This window comes from Apium graveolens, chromosome 11, assembly GCF_009905375.1.
Source record: "Apium graveolens cultivar Ventura chromosome 11, ASM990537v1, whole genome shotgun sequence".
NCBI classification, from domain to species: domain Eukaryota; kingdom Viridiplantae; phylum Streptophyta; class Magnoliopsida; order Apiales; family Apiaceae; genus Apium; species Apium graveolens.
Genome location: NC_133657.1, coordinates 45766948 through 45783692, shown reverse-complemented (window position 1 = coordinate 45783692; position 16745 = coordinate 45766948). Strand labels below are relative to the sequence as shown.

Here is a 16745-nt window from a genome sequence, read left to right as displayed (position 1 = left end):
GTCTCAACAGTCTCAGAACGAAATGGCAAGTGAGCCAACAAATTATCTAAAAGATGATGGTCACATGCATGGATTTTTGGCTTCTCCACAAGAATTAAAGATGGAGAATTTGGTTGAGATGTATGAATCATCAACATCCAATGAGTGTGTGGGAGAATTTGGTGTTTGAGGTGTTACAGTTTGGACAGATTTTGGCTGTGACTCCATATTTGTTGGAGACAGATCAAATTGAATTTGAGATGGTGCAGTGACTAGGTCTTTAGCTCCAGTTTGCACTGTGTGTGCCCTGTGCATCCCCAAGGGTTTTGGATTTCTTCTTTCTAGTTTAAGTTTGTGGTGAACTTGTGTCCCTACCCCTTTTGTTTTGTGCTCCTGGTTGAGAACTTGTTTCAATAGTTACATCATTTTACGAGGATGAAACTAGAATTGAGCTTTTGTCCTTATTAACAACCACCGTTTGTTGGGAAACTGTGGTGTGGCTTGGCTTGGGTACACTCTGCTCACCTTCCTTATTCTTAGGGCTTCTTTAATTTTCACCCTGTCCCTCACCTTTCTTTCACACCTTCACACTCCCCTCCTTTTGTTTAGTGGATTTTACAACTGACATCTTTTGAGAGACACCAGAGGGGGCTTTCTTTGTTTTTATTTTTGAAACTTTTGCTTTGGTAGCTTGGGTAGGCATCTGTTTGGTCATTGACTCAGATTCCATTGCTATACTAGAAGGCAAAAAATGTGTGAGGGTGGAAGAGTAGAGACGGTAGAAATTACCTCACTTACCTGAGGTGCCTCCATTATTGGAAAATAGAAGAGGGGCACCTCTTTGTGATGGTCTGCTTTATTTAGATCTGCAATAATTCTTCTTTTTTGAACCCAACAATTCAGCTTGTTGGTTGGTTTCTAAATTACAATATCCTCAATGAGGTGGTTAGCAAGCATCATGAAAAATCTAGCATAGTACACACTTTTACCTCTCTTATTGAGATCACCTAACTTATACCCTAACTCAAACAAGACTAAATCACTGAAATTAAAGTACTTATCAGTAACTAGCATGTAAAGCATGTTAAGCATGGAGATATTAACAGAATCAAAGTTGCTAATCTTACCATAAAATACTTTAGTAACCACATCACACAAATAACTCTATTTTTTTCTAAGACCCAACCTTCTAATTTCACTTAATTTAGAGGTAGTGAGTTCATAGCCCATGGAATTTAGCATATTAACTATATTAGTGTCTGTGTGTGGAGTAGTTACTGTATTATCAGGTATTCTAAAGCATGCTTTAACAATATCACTATTAACACATAATTGCTTACCTTTAAGTATGAAAGTGATGGTTTTGTCAGTTGAGTTGTACACTAAAGTTGTCCATATCTCCTCTACAACCTCACAGTAGATAGTGGGATACTCCAGCATAGCATAGTTGATTTTACAGCCTTTCACAAAATCCATCATCTTGTGGTAGTTACCAGACTGTTGAATCTCCTTGTTCACTAGAGCTGTGAAGTTATTCTTCTCATAAATGAATCCAGTTTGAGACATGATTTTGACGACTGGTGCCATTGTTAGAGATTGAAAATTGTAGAGAGAGAGAGGGTAATTGCTTTTGAGGAAGAAAGAAGTTAGAGCAGATGAATTGAGAATGATAAAAGAAAAGTAATGAAAATGAATTTTGCTTTTATACTTTCTCAAAAATAAACTGACAAAAATAATAAAGAACCAATCAAATTAGCCCAAAATAGCCGTTTAAATTAAAATAAACTATCAAAATTCTATCGATCATCCGCCGAAATATACTTACAGACTTTAAGCAAACTCGATGGATGATGTTCAGAGAATTAACGGCTATGATTTGGACAACTCGACGGATGAGGATAAATCATGTTATCCGTCGAGTTATTACAATAACCCAGAAAAATAATTGATTTTTAGATATTCTATTCCGATGGATGATCAGACTCGATGGATAATGATCAACCGGCGGGATGCAAATTTTGACTCAGCCAAAATTTCATCCAAAGTAGAAAAATTAATTAAATTTATAGCTGCATTACAACTTGCAAAAATATCTGAAATAATTCAAGAATAATTAAGCATACCTAACTCACTTACCAACCCTGAAAAGGTGGATTCATCCAGTGGCTTGGTAAATATATCTGTAAGCTGTTTTTCACTTCGAACAAAGTGAAGTTCCACAGTACCATTCATCACATGTTCCCTAATGAAATGGTGCTTGATGTCTATGTGCTTTGTTCTTTAATGCTGTACTGGATTCCCAGTAATGGCAATTGCACTTGTGTTATCACAGAAAATAGGGATTCTTTCCACTTGCAAACCATAGTCAAGAAATTGGTTTTTCATCCACAAAATCTGTGCACAGCAACTGCCAGCAGCAATATATTCAGCTTCTGCTTTAGAAGTAGAAACTGAATTTTGGTTTTTACTGAACTAGGACACTAGCTTGTTTCCTAGAAATTGACAGGTTCCTGTTTTACTTTTTCTATCAATTCTACAACCTGCATAATCTGCATCTGAATAACCAATTAGATCAAAACCAGAATCTCTAGGATACCAAATGCCAAGTTTTAGTGTACCTTTGAGATATCTGAAAATTCTCTTTATAGAAATTAAGTGAGATTCTCTAGGATCAGCTTGAAATCTAGCATAAAGACATGTAGCCCCATTATATCTGGTCTACTAGCGGTTAAGTATAGAAGTGAGCTAACCATGCCTCTATAGCTTGAAATATCCACAGACTTTTCAGTAGTGTTTAATTCAAGTTTAGTTACAGTGGCCATGGGAGTTTTTGTAGATGTGAAATCCATTAGTTCAAACTTATTTAAAAGATCATAGATGTATTTAGTTTGACTAATGAATATTCCATCGCTAACTTGCTTAACTTGTAAACCAAGAAAGTAAGTTAGTTCTTCCATCATGCTCATTTCATACTTACTTTGCATCAATTTGGCAAACTTTTTGCAAAGTTTTTTATCTGTAGAGCCAAAAATAATATCATCTACATAAATTTGAACAAGTATGCTAGAGCCGTTAACATTTCTAAAGAATAAAGTTTTGTCCATAGTACCTCTAGTGAAATGATTCTCTAAAAGAAACTTTGACTAAGTGTCATACCAGGCTCTAGGTGCTTGCTTCAATCCATAAAGTGCTTTCAGAAGATAGTATACATGATCAGCTAGATTTGGATCTTCAAAACTAGGAGGCTAACTTACATAGACTTCCTCTTCCAAATCCCCATTCAGAAAGGCACTTTTAACATCCATTTGATAGACTTTGAAATTGGCATGAGCTGCATAGGCTAGGAAAATCCTGATGGCTTCTAATCTTGCAACATGAGCAAAGGTTTCATCAAAATCAATTCCATCTTGTTGACAATAGCCCTTAGCAACCATTCTAGCTTTATTCCTTATAACTATGCCATTTTCATCCATCTTGTTTCTGAATACCCACTTGGTGTCAATTGAATTATTTCCTTTAGGCTTGGGTACCAGCTTCCATACATTGTTCCTTTCAAATTGGTTTAGCTCTTCCTGCATAGCTAAAATCCAATCAGGATCCAACAGAGCTTCTTCTACCTTCTTTGGTTCTTCCTTAGAAAGGAAGCTGCTGTACAGACATTCTTCTTGAGTTGCTTTCCTAGTCTGAAATCTAGAAGATGCATCACCAATAATTAGCTCATAGGGGTGATCTCTAGTCCATTTTCTCTGTTGAGGTAGATTTGCTCTAGATGAAGAGGCCTCATTGTTAACTTGATGTGTGACTGAGTTTTGATTATTAGAAACTCCCCCTGAGTTTGTGAATCTTTGATTTGAGAAAGGTGAGCTTTCTGTGAGTGATCTATTTCGATTTTCAGCTTCTCTCAATGACCCGACGGATGATGCACTTTGTGTTCTGACGGATGAGGCTGAGTGTCTCTCGATGGATGATGCAGATTGTCTCCCGACGGATGAAGCATTTCGTAACTCGATGGATGTTGAGTTATTAGCTTCATTAGTTGTAGATTTTTCTGCACTATCCTTAGTTGTAGTTTCTTAATCACTTTCATCATCACTGTCATCACTAACCATCTCCACATTTTCAAATTTGAGGCTCTCATGGAAATCTCCATCTTGCACTCCTTCAATCTATTTGTTATCAAACAAAACATGTATTGATTCCACAACAATGTTTGTTCTTAGATTGTAGACTCTATATGCTTTTCCCATAGCATATCCAACAAAAATATCTTCATCTGCTTTAACATCAAACTTCCCATATTGATCAGTTTGATTCTTCAAGATATAACATTTGCAGCCAAAGACATGAAGAAAATTTAGAGTTGGTTTCCTGTTCTTGAACAATTGGAAGGGAGTCATGCACTTTGCTTGATTCACCAAAGAGATATATTGAGTGTAGCAGGCAATGTTCACAGCTTCAGCCCAAAAATATGTTGGTAACTTTGATTCTCCAAGCATTATCCTTGTAGCTTCAATAAGGGATCTGTTCTTTCTTTCCACTACTCCATTTTGTTGTGGAGTTCTTGCTACAAAAAATTCATGCATAATCCCAGTTTCTTCACAAAATAATCTCATCACAGAATTCTTGAACTCAGTTCCATTGTCACTCCTGATTCTTCTTACTTTAAAATCAGGATGATTGTTGACTTGCCTTATGTGATTGATGATGATTTCACTAGCTGCATCTTTAGACTTTAGGAAATATGCCCAAGAGAACTTTGAGAAATCATCCACAATTACTAGGCAAAATCTTTTCCTTGAGATGGACAACACATTGACTGGTCCAAACAAATCCATGTGTAGCAATTGTAAAGGTTCTTCAACTGTTGAATCAAGCTTCTTTCTGAATGATGCTTTGATTTTCTTTTCTTTTTGGCAAGCATCACACAGTCCATCTTTTGTAAACTCCACTTGAGGAATACCTCTAACCAGTTCTTTCTTGACAAACTTATTCATGGTCTTGAAGTTTAGATGGGACAGCTTCTTGTGCCATAGCCAACTTTCATCTTGCTTGCTTTACTGAGAAGACAAGTAACGGATTCTGCATTTTATGAGTTGAAGTCATCTAGATACACATTTCCTTTTCTCACTCCAGTGAGAACCACTTTGTTGCTTCTTTTGTTTGTCACAACACAGGCTACTGAATTGAATGTTACCGTGTTGCCCTTATCACAAAGCTGGCTGATACTCAACAGATTATGGTTGAGACCATCCACTAGGGCAACCTCTTCAATGATGACATTGTCTTTAGAAATTAAGCCATATCCCACAGTAAAACCCTTGATGTCATCTCCAAAAGTAATACTTGGGCCAGCTCTTTCCTTGAATCCAGTGAGCAGGGTAGAATCTCCAGTCATGTGCCTTGAGCACCTACTATCCAGATACCACAGTTTCTTTCTGTTTCCCTGATTACTTGAAGAACTTGTTTCTGTCTCATCATACTTGGCCATCAGGGCTAGGTTGACATAGCTTGTATCTTCATCTTCATCTAGTCTAATAGCTGCCCAGTCATTTTCCTGTGTTATGAAAGCCCTTTCCTTTTGCTTGAGTAACTCAAAGTACTTCTGTTTATAATCAACATGCTCAAACTTTTTCTTGGAATTTGACTTTCTTCAATCATTTCTAAAATGACCAGCTAAGCCACATTTGAAACATTTGAATTTTGATTTATCCACCATGTTTCTATTTGGCTTAGTAGCTCCAAAGTTCTTTTTGAACTTGAGCTTGGCAAACCTTCTGGATAAGAATACTAAGTGTTCATCAATATAATCCATGTCATCTTGACTCAATGGATCTTCATTATCAGCTACCAACCCTTTGCCCTTGATTTCACAGACCTTTGATGTAGATTCAACAACTTTTATCTTCATCTTCTTCTCTTTCTCTAACTCAGCAACCAGTGCAATGGACCCTCCTTTCTTCCTCCCTTTCTCCATCATTTAATCTTGCTCTATTTCAAGCTCATAAGTCTTCAGAATGCCATACAGTCTCTCTAGTGTAAACTTCTTGTATTCTTGTGAGTTTCTCAATGAGACTGTCATTGGTTTCCATTCTTTTAGAAGGTATCTCAGGAATTTGAGGTTAGAGTCTTTGGTTTGGTAGACTCTTCCATGCAGCTTCAGAGCATTTAGTAGCTTTTCAAATCTACTAAAAATATTAGTGAGAGTTTCACCTTCTTCACAGTGGAAATGCTCATATTGCTGAATTAGTAACTACATCTTGTTTTCTCTAACTTGTTCAGTGCCATCAGAAATTATTTGAATGCTGTCCCAAACTTCCTTGGTTGTCTTGCAGTTAATGATGTTATCAAACATCTCACCATCAACTCCATTGAATAGGATATTCATGGCCTTCTTGTCTTTCCTGACTTGTTCAATATCAATCTGACCATTTATGCCTTGGTTTGGGAACTGATGGCTCATTTCCAATTGCAGCTCTCATTGGTACATGAGGACCTCTCTCTATGCAATCCATATAGGCCTCATCTTGAGAAAGTAAATGAAGATGCATCTTTACCTTCCAGTGGTGGTAATTATCTTTGTCCAGAAAAGGAATCTTGACTCCAACATCTTTCTTGTTCATTTTGTTGTTTTTTTATCTCTACACTCTTTATACTTCAAGAGCTCGCTCTGATACCAATTGTTAGTCCCTAACAATGCAACAAGAATTATAGAAGGGGGTTGAATGTAATTCTAGTAACTTTTTATGAATTACAAAAATGTTCTAAATCAAAATATATATAAGTGTTTTGATTTACAGAATGCAGAATAATGAATTAAGTAAATCAAACACAAAGTAATAAAAACACAAGTCTTTAAAACTTTCTGGTGGATTTGAAAGTATCCACCAGATATATATATATATATATATATCAATTTGAGAACTCTGTGAAGCTCAAATTGGCTCACAGCTGCTTTTACAAATGTACAAACAAACTATAGAGAAATTCTTAACTGTTACAGCTTTTTCTATTTCTCTTCTAAAAGTGTTTACTTAGTTATTTGTTTCACTAGCTACACTTGGTTTATATATCACCAAGTTTACATGGTAATAAGACAGGATAATAAAACAAAATATATCAAGTCAAACTCCATGCTGCTTCACTACTCTATTCCAGCATCTTTGAAAATCTTCATAACTTGCATGGAAATGGTAATGCTTCTTTGTTCTCAGTTTCCTGTTAAACAGGTTGCCACATTCCTTTTGCAAACATCCAACGCATGTGACTGTCTTGTCACTGTCAACAAATGTTTGAATTGATCATCCGTCGGGTACATGCTTGTCATCCGACGGGTAGCTTTGTTGATCATCCGTCGGGTAACTTTGTTGATGATCTATCAGGTAGCTTTGTTGATCATCCGTCGGGTAGCTATTTGACACTTGACTTCTTTTCACTTATGCAGAATAACAAGACATCTCATATTTACAATTAATCAACCTATTTTGCATATCTCAACATGACTCATATGCTACTACAGAATCTATACAAAGTTGTTTACAGAAATGTGCTACTCTACTTATTATTACATAAGCTACTCACTCGATGGATGTCAAATCATCATCCGTCGGGACTATATTAAATCATCCGTCGGGACTATATTTGATCATCTGTCGAGTGCTACAAATTTCACTAAGTTAAATCTACTAAGGTATTTTGTTAATGTAATCATAAAGTTCACAACATATTCCCAACGTGATATTAGCCTTGAGTAACTATTCTACTTCCTCATATATTGCATTTTTCCTTTTTGGAGTAAAGCTCCTTCTTTTCTGTTTTACCACTTTCCTATCCGGTTTCACGTCCAGACTGTGCATGGCTACGAAATAATGTAACCCGGGGATGTCTTTTGGGCTCCAGGAAATATCATCTGCGTACTCACAGAGCAATAATATCAACTCTTATTTAAAGAATGTTTCGAGCCCATACTCTATTCATATATTCTTGGTCATGTTGCTTTCATCAAACATGTTTGTTTCTTTCTCGACTACAGCCTCAACCTTTGCTTGGTCCTGGAAAGAGATCATTTTCTGGATTCGGGCCTCGGAATTTTTTTCATATAACTTTGAGCCTGGGTCTTGTCTTTTTTTTGTTGTTTTCCCATGAGGCAGTTGTCCCGGGATTGGTTGCTTTATGGTCATGGCTCTTGTTCAAATCAGGAATTGTTGTTTGCATAGTGGGACTGATTCATTCTGGAGACGGGTTGGATTCGGTCACTGTCATTACTTGCTTGCTTGGCTTTGGTTCTTCTAAACCTGGCTTAGTTATTTCTGTGTCTGGGTTGGACTCAATAACTTCGACCTCTTTTCTGGATCCCTCCTTTGAGTGAAAATGATATTTCTTATGACTTTGCTGTTTTTAGAGGATTGTTGTTTTCCTCTTGTTATCCTGGTGAGTTTCGATCATGACTAGGCCCTGGCTATAACATATTTTTGCGACATCATAGTCTCCTTTGACTTTGCCAACTCCAGCTGGGAACTTGATCTTTTAATGGGAAATGGAGGTTATTGCTTGCATCTTGGTTATTGCTTCATGACATGAGTAACTTGGTTGGGAGAAGTTCCAAATAAAACAAGTAAATATAGGGTTCCTTGGATCGGGAACAAGTTGTTCCGGAATTCATAAAGTGGATCCTCCGGACATTCATTTGAACACACACTTCCCAGCTAGATACGATCTACAATATGTTAAAATAGGATATTCACCGAGGAGCCACTGTCAACAAACACCATCCTTACATATTATAAAAAAAATCCAAAGTTACGACCAATGCTTCGTTGTAATTAGAATTGACCCCCTCATAATCGATGTTACTAAAGGAAATAATCATTTTTGCATGAGTACCTCCCAAGACCACGTTTACTACATTATTTCTCTTCCTTTTCCCTTTTCCCTTCTCCTTCTTTTTATTATCCCGGGATATATATTGACCCAGGTTCCCTTTCTTGATTGGTCCTCGATAAAGTATTTGAGAGAGAGACAATTCTCTGTCTTGTGGCCATGTATTTCATGATAATCACATTATCGATTGTAGGGTCGGCTTTTCGGGGGAGTCTGCATTAGATTGAGCGAATAATAAATTGGTTTATCTTTAATCTCCTTTAGTATTTCTGCCCGGGTCCGTTTTATTGGAGCCCAATCCGGTTTTGGTCTGGCTCCCTCGATGTTCTAGTTGGTTCTGGGTCACTTTTAGATTTCGTCCTGGGACCGAGTCTATGGGATATAGGAGTGTTCTGAACAAAATGAGTCTGCTGGTTGTGTTTGAATTTTTTATCTTGATAGTAGCCCCCTTTCGGTGGGTCATCAAAATTCTCGCTCCCAGATCTCATATTTCGGGTCATTCTAATAGCTTGGAGCACATCTGTCTCCTCGATGAACCTGGAGACCATGGCATAGGCCGCAACCATGCTTTGGGTCTCCTTGTTGATTAGCTCTATGACATACCATTTGTTTTGCTCTGGGTCCAAGTTCTACGGAAGATGCTCAAGGCCTCCCTTTCATTCAAGTTAGATATTTTATTGATTGCTTCTTGGAAACGCCTCATATAAGTCGAGATGACTTCATTGTCATACTGTTGGGTATATCTTCCAGAGAATGATTAAAAGGGGTCGGGGTTTCTGCAATCCCTAGTCCTGAGTCTTTCCCCACCTTGCATTGGTGTTCAAAGATCATATCCTTGAGGTTTTGCTGCTAGTCATCCTCATCAGAAATGATCCCTGGGGTGGGGTCTCTCCGGGTCTATTTGATCCTGGCCCTAGCCAGCAGCTTTTTTTTCTTCTATTTACATTCTATTTTGAATTTTGAGTTTGAGCTTTGCCTCCTATTCTCTACAGATCAGCTCCCTTCTTTCTTCCAATTTATTTTGTTTGGATGCTTTTGTTTCTCTGTTTTTGTTTTGAGCTTTCGGAGCTTTCTTTCCTTGGTCTCCAATTCGGTCTAACACTGAGCGACGGGGTTGGTGAGAGCTCCCGGACCATCCAGAATCTTCCTCTTACTCTACCTCCTCTTGGGCCCGTATTTGCTGTTCTTGGAAGAGCTGGATAGCTTCTACCAAATCGTTACTGGTCATATTGGCCATATACTCGGCAGCCACCGGCAAATTGTCATATTTGTACAGATTGAGCTCAATTAGAGACTGGGCATCAGTGGGTGAGACTATCCTCTCTGGTGTCTGGATGTCGGGTGGTTGATCTAGAGGTACATCCTGGTTATCATCCGGGTCCTGATATGGATCTGAGTCATATCTCTGTGTGCTTGCAGAAGGTCTTCCAACTGGGACTTTACCTCTTCTAGCCATGGTTTCAACAATTCAAAACGCAATAATATGACTTTACAAATAATAAGATCTTGTGAGGAATAGGCCCCAAAAATAACAACTAACACAAGACTACAAGCTTTCAAAACAGATCTATTGTTGCTTTCAACATGAATCAATATCAACCAACACAATAATAAACAAGTTGCGGGGTCAACAATGTCGTATAACAACTAAGTCTGGGTTTTAGCTATCAACTGAGTATTTAAGAGTAAAGTAAATTTGGGTTCATAAATAAACAAATCTAGCTATAGCTCACACAAATGTGCCTTAAAACAAACCAAACAAGGCTTACACAAACGTGGCTTAAAACAAAAAGTACACACAAATGTGCCTTAAATCAAGAGCATTCATAGAAACGACATAGATGGTTTGCTTGAATTCTTACATATTATAGAAAAGACTTTTTTCAGAGTTTGCTGATGAAAATGAGCCCAGGGGCACCGAGATCCAAGGATGGAGCCACCCTTACTTCTCACGCCAAATGATAACTCCAATCCACGGTCTGGTCGTTCCGCCGCCGCTCTTGGCCCCTTCTTGTGGTTTAGCTGCCGTTGGGTGTTTGCAAAATAACACCGGATGAAGGTTTGAGCCAGTCTCTCCCTAGAGCTAGGTTGGGCCCTAACTGAGAGATTGGCTTATTCCTGGATTGGACTGGACCCTGGCTCCTCTTATGAGCCCGACTAGTCCATCCAAATTCGTCCCTAATTAAGAGGTTGACTTATTCCTATATTGGGTTGGACTCGGGTTCCTTCCGTGAGTCTGACTCACCCTAGAATTGGGTTAAACTTTAACTGAGAGTTAACTTGTTTCTTGATTCAACCAAACTGTAGGGTTATTCCTCACTCACCGTAGAGTTCGGTTGAATCCTGGTTGGGATGCATGTCATTACATGTGACATTTAAGCTTTGTAAAACTTAACGTATTGATAATTTTTTACTTAGGGCTTGAGTGCTTTAACAACAAAATTTAGTTAGATAAATGGTGAATTTTTATTTTGGTCATTGAAATGCAAAACTAAAAAGTAATATGTATGTGAAATTTTATATAGTCTAAAATCTGTAAGTTAATGAATTCAGAAAAGTTATTAACAAAATATTGATCATCTTGTAGGACTGACATTGAATTTTTTACACAGTCGGTAACAAAACGCGTTGACGAGAACACCTTTCCAAGTGCTTTAACAAAATTTGATCCTAGAATTTTATAACACAAAATTCTTAATCTGATCTTTCATTTCTGAAGTAACAACCTTAAATCATAATCAAAGTAGATAAATGATAAAATTACACTCCTTTCATTCTAATTTATACTGTTTGACTTTTCATTATTTTCAAAAACTAAAATGTACAGAAATAAAATAAATTTATACGTATTTTTTAAAGATATAGTTTTTTTAATTTTTTTAATTATATATTCTGAAATTTTCGGTCAAAATTGTGTAAATTTGAACACAAAAATTCATATAGAACATGATAGATAAGTACGGATAGATTGAAAGGAAAGGAGCAAGTACAAGGAATCAGAAAAAGCTATGCACAGAGAATTATACAAATTTACCGTACACATTTCAGTATCATAACACAACTCTTGATCAAAAGACATGCTGCAATTGCTTGAATCCTATACGCTGTGTACATATTCTGGTCACAGATTTATAACCTGTTTCGATATGCTTGACTGTTAATAAAACTCGGGAAAAAGAAAAAACTAGTCGCTAGTAGGGCTTGGATCCCAAGAAGCCAATGAAAGAAGGGTTAAATCTTGCTCCAAGATCCTCATTTCTTGCTCATCCAATGTCACTCATGCTTCGATTCCCTCGCCACATTTTGTGTCCATCAGAATAATTAGATTCATAAACACCTCACTATTCAAGCCAACACTACTTGCCCAAACAGGCTTTCCCCACCCAAAATCAGCCTCATAAAAACCCATTTTGCACCAGCTTGTAAATCCATAATAATCCACTCCTGTTTTTGACCCGAAATTGCCAATCTCTTGAAGTGACTTACTCATAACTGCAGGGCCATTGTCACCTCTCATTTTCTTCACAAAGTCACCGTTGATTTTATGTATTCCTCTTCTTACTTCATTTACCAAACCATCAAGTCTTAGCTGCTCACACGTTGCTTTGCATTTTGCACTGGCTATCCAGATTAAGTTTCCAAGAGAAAAATCAGATAGAGTTGGTGCAATTCTTTTTCGTAGGTTAACTACGTGAGTAAGAGAAAAATCAGATAGAGTAGGTTAACTATGCAATCCATATAGGCCTCATCTTGAGAAAGTAAATGAAGATGCATCTTTACCTTCCAGTGGTGGTAATTATCTTTGTCCAGAAAAGGAATCTTGACTCCAACATCTTTCTTGTTCATTTTGTTGTTTTTTTATCTCTACACTCTTTATACTTCAAGAGCTCGCTCTGATACCAATTGTTAGTCCCTAACAATGCAACAAGAATTATAGAAGGGGGTTGAATGTAATTCTAGTAACTTTTTATGAATTACAAAAATGTTCTAAATCAAAATATATATAAGTGTTTTGATTTACAGAATGCGGAATAATGAATTAAGTAAATCAAACACAAAGTAATAAAAACACAAGTCTTTAAAACTTTCTGGTGGATTTGAAAGTATCCACCAGATATATATATATATATATATCAATTTGAGAACTCTGTGAAGCTCAAATTGGCTCACAGCTGCTTTTACAAATGTACAAACAAACTATAGAGAAATTCTTAACTGTTACAGCTTTTTCTATTTCTCTTCTAAAAGTGTTTACTTAGTTATTTGTTTCACTAGCTACACTTGGTTTATATATCACCAAGTTTACATGGTAATAAGACAGGATAATAAAACAAAATATATCAAGTCAAACTCCATGCTGCTTCACTACTCTATTCCAGCATCTTTGAAAATCTTCATAACTTGCATGGAAATGGTAATGCTTCTTTGTTCTCAGTTTCCTGTTAAACAGGTTGCCACATTCCTTTTGCAAACATCCAACGCATGTGACTGTCTTGTCACTGTCAACAAATGTTTGAATTGATCATCCGTCGGGTACATGCTTGTCATCCGACGGGTAGCTTTGTTGATCATCCGTCGGGTAACTTTGTTGATGATCTATCAGGTAGCTTTGTTGATCATCCGTCGGGTAGCTATTTGACACTTGACTTCTTTTCACTTATGCAGAATAACAAGACATCTCATATTTACAATTAATCAACCTATTTTGCATATCTAACAGTAGTCAACATGACTCATATGCTACTACAGAATCTATACAAAGTTGTTTACAGAAATGTGCTACTCTACTTATTATTACATAAGCTACTCACTCGATGGATGTCAAATCATCATCCGTCGGGACTATATTAAATCATCCGTCGGGACTATATTTGATCATCTGTCGAGTGCTACAAATTTCACTAAGTTAAATCTACTAAGATATTTTGTTAATGTAATCATAAAGTTCACAACATATTCCCAACGTGATATTAGCCTTGAGTAACTATTCTACTTCCTCATATATTGCATTTTTCCTTTTTGGAGTAAAGCTCCTTCTTTTCTGCTTTACCACTTTCCTATCCGGTTTCACGTCCAGACTGTGCATGGCTACGAAATAATGTAACCCGGGGATGTCTTTTGGGCTCCAGGAAATATCATCTGCGTACTCACAGAGCAATAATATCAACTCTTATTTAAAGAATGTTTCGAGCCCATACTCTATTCATATATTCTTGGTCATGTTGCTTTCATCAAACATGTTTGTTTCTTTCTCGACTACAGCCTCAACCTTTGCTTGGTCCTGGAAAGAGATCATTTTCTGGATTCGGGCCTCGGAATTTTTTTCATATAACTTTGAGCCTGGGTCTTGTCTTTTTTTTGTTGTTTTCCCATGAGGCAGTTGTCCCGGGATTGGTTGCTTTATGGTCATGGCTCTTGTTCAAATCAGGAATTGTTGTTTGCATAGTGGGACTGATTCATTCTGGAGACGGGTTGGATTCGGTCACTGTCATTACTTGCTTGCTTGGCTTTGGTTCTTCTAAACCTGGCTTAGTTATTTCTGTGTCTGGGTTGGACTCAATAACTTCGACCTCTTTTCTGGATCCCTCCTTTGAGTGAAAATGATATTTCTTATGACTTTGCTGTTTTTAGAGGATTGTTGTTTTCCTCTTGTTATCCTGGTGAGTTTCGATCATGACTAGGCCCTGGCTATAACATATTTTTGCGACATCATAGTCTCCTTTGACTTTGCCAACTCCAGCTGGGAACTTGATCTTTTAATGGGAAATGGAGGTTATTGCTTGCATCTTGGTTATTGCTTCATGACATGAGTAACTTGGTTGGGAGAAGTTCCAAATAAAACAAGTAAATATAGGGTTCCTTGGATCGGGAACAAGTTGTTCCGGAATTCATAAAGTGGATCCTCCGGACATTCATTTGAACACACACTTCCCAGCTAGATGCGATCTACAATATGTTAAAATAGGATATTCACCGAGGAGCCACTGTCAACAAACACCATCCTTACTTATTATAAAAAAAATCCAAAGTTACGACCAATGCTTCGTTGTAATTAGAATTGACCCCCTCATAATCGATGTTACTAAAGGAAATAATCATTTTTGCATGAGTACCTCCCAAGACCACGTTTACTACATTATTTCTCTTCCTTTTCCCTTTTCCCTTCTCCTTCTTTTTATTATCCCGGGATATATATTGACCCAGGTTCCCTTTCTTGATTGGTCCTCGATAAAGTATTTGAGAGAAAGACAATTCTCTGTCTTGTGGCCATGTATTTCATGATAATCACATTATCGATTGTAGGGTCGGCTTTTCGGGGGAGTCTGCATTAGATTGAGCGAATAATAAATTGGTTTATCTTTAATCTCCTTTAGTATTTCTGCCCGGGTCCGTTTTATTGGAGCCCAATCCGGTTTTGGTCTGGCTCCCTCGATGTTCTAGTTGGTTCTGGGTCACTTTTAGATTTCGTCCTGGGACCGAGTCTATGGGATATAGGAGTGTTCTGAACAAAATGAGTCTGCTGGTTGTGTTTGAATTTTTTATCTTGATAGTAGCCCCCTTTCGGTGGGTCATCAAAATTCTCGCTCCCAGATCTCATATTTCGGGTCATTCTAATAGCTTGGAGCACATCTGTCTCCTCGATGAACCTGGAGACCATGGCATAGGCCGCAACCATGCTTTGGGTCTCCTTGTTGATTAGCTCTATGACATACCATTTGTTTTGCTCTGGGTCCAAGTTCTACGGAAGATGCTCAAGGCCTCCCTTTCATTCAAGTTAGATATTTTATTGATTGCTTCTTGGAAACGCCTCATATAAGTCGAGATGACTTCATTGTCATACTGTTGGGTATTTCTTCCAGAGAATGATTAAAAGGGGTCGGGGTTTCTGCAATCCCTAGTCCTGAGTCTTTCCCCACCTTGCATTGGTGTTCAAAGATCATATCCTTGAGGTTTTGCTGCTAGTCATCCTCATCAGAAATGATCCCTGGGGTGGGGTCTCTCCGGGTCTATTTGATCCTGGCCCTAGCCAGCAGCTTTTTTTTCTTCTATTTACATTCTATTTTGAATTTTGAGTTTGAGCTTTGCCTCCTATTCTCTACAGATCAGCTCCCTTCTTTCTTCCAATTTATTTTGTTTGGATGCTTTTGTTTCTCTGTTTTTGTTTTGAGCTTTCGGAGCTTTCTTTCCTTGGTCTCCAATTCGGTCTAACACTGAGCGACGGGGTTGGTGAGAGCTCCCGGACCATCCAGAATCTTCCTCTTACTCTACCTCCTCTTGGGCCCGTATTTGCTGTTCTTGGAAGAGCTGGATAGCTTCTACCAAATCGTTACTGGTCATATTGGCCATATACTCGGCAGCCACCGGCAAATTGTCATATTTGTACAGATTGAGCTCAATTAGAGACTGGGCATCAGTGGGTGAGACTATCCTCTCTGGTGTCTGGATGTCGGGTGGTTGATCTAGAGGTACATCCTGGTTATCATCCGGGTCCTGATATGGATCTGAGTCATATCTCTGTGTGCTTGCAGAAGGTCTTCCAACTGGGACTTTACCTCTTCTAGCCATGGTTTCAACAATTCAAAACGCAATAATATGACTTTACAAATAATAAGATCTTGTGAGAAATAGGCCCCAAAAATAACAACTAACACAAGACTACAAGCTTTCAAAACAGATCTATTGTTGCTTTCAACATGAATCAATATCAACCAACACAATAATAAACAAGTTGCGGGGTCAACAATGTCGTATAACAACTAAGTCTGGGTTTTAGCTATCAACTGAGTATTTAAGAGTAAAGTAAATTTGGGTTCATAAATAAACAAATCTAGCTATAGCTCACACAAATGTGCCTTAAAACAAACCAAACAAGGCTTACACAAACGTGG

General features: G+C 37.7%; 1 protein-coding gene across 1 annotated transcript; it reads right to left on the bottom strand.

Moving 5' to 3' along the window:
* Positions 1-12133: 12133 nt before the first annotated feature.
* On the bottom strand, positions 12134-15532 carry LOC141695482 (limonoid 7-O-acetyltransferse-like). The gene is made up of 2 exons (XM_074499724.1): positions 15334-15532; positions 12134-12543 (listed from the first exon to the last, which is right to left on the bottom strand). Exons 1-2 carry the CDS (start codon positions 15530-15532, stop codon positions 12134-12136), a joined length of 609 nt encoding a protein of 202 aa, XP_074355825.1.
* Between the last annotated feature and the right edge of the window lie 1213 nt (positions 15533-16745).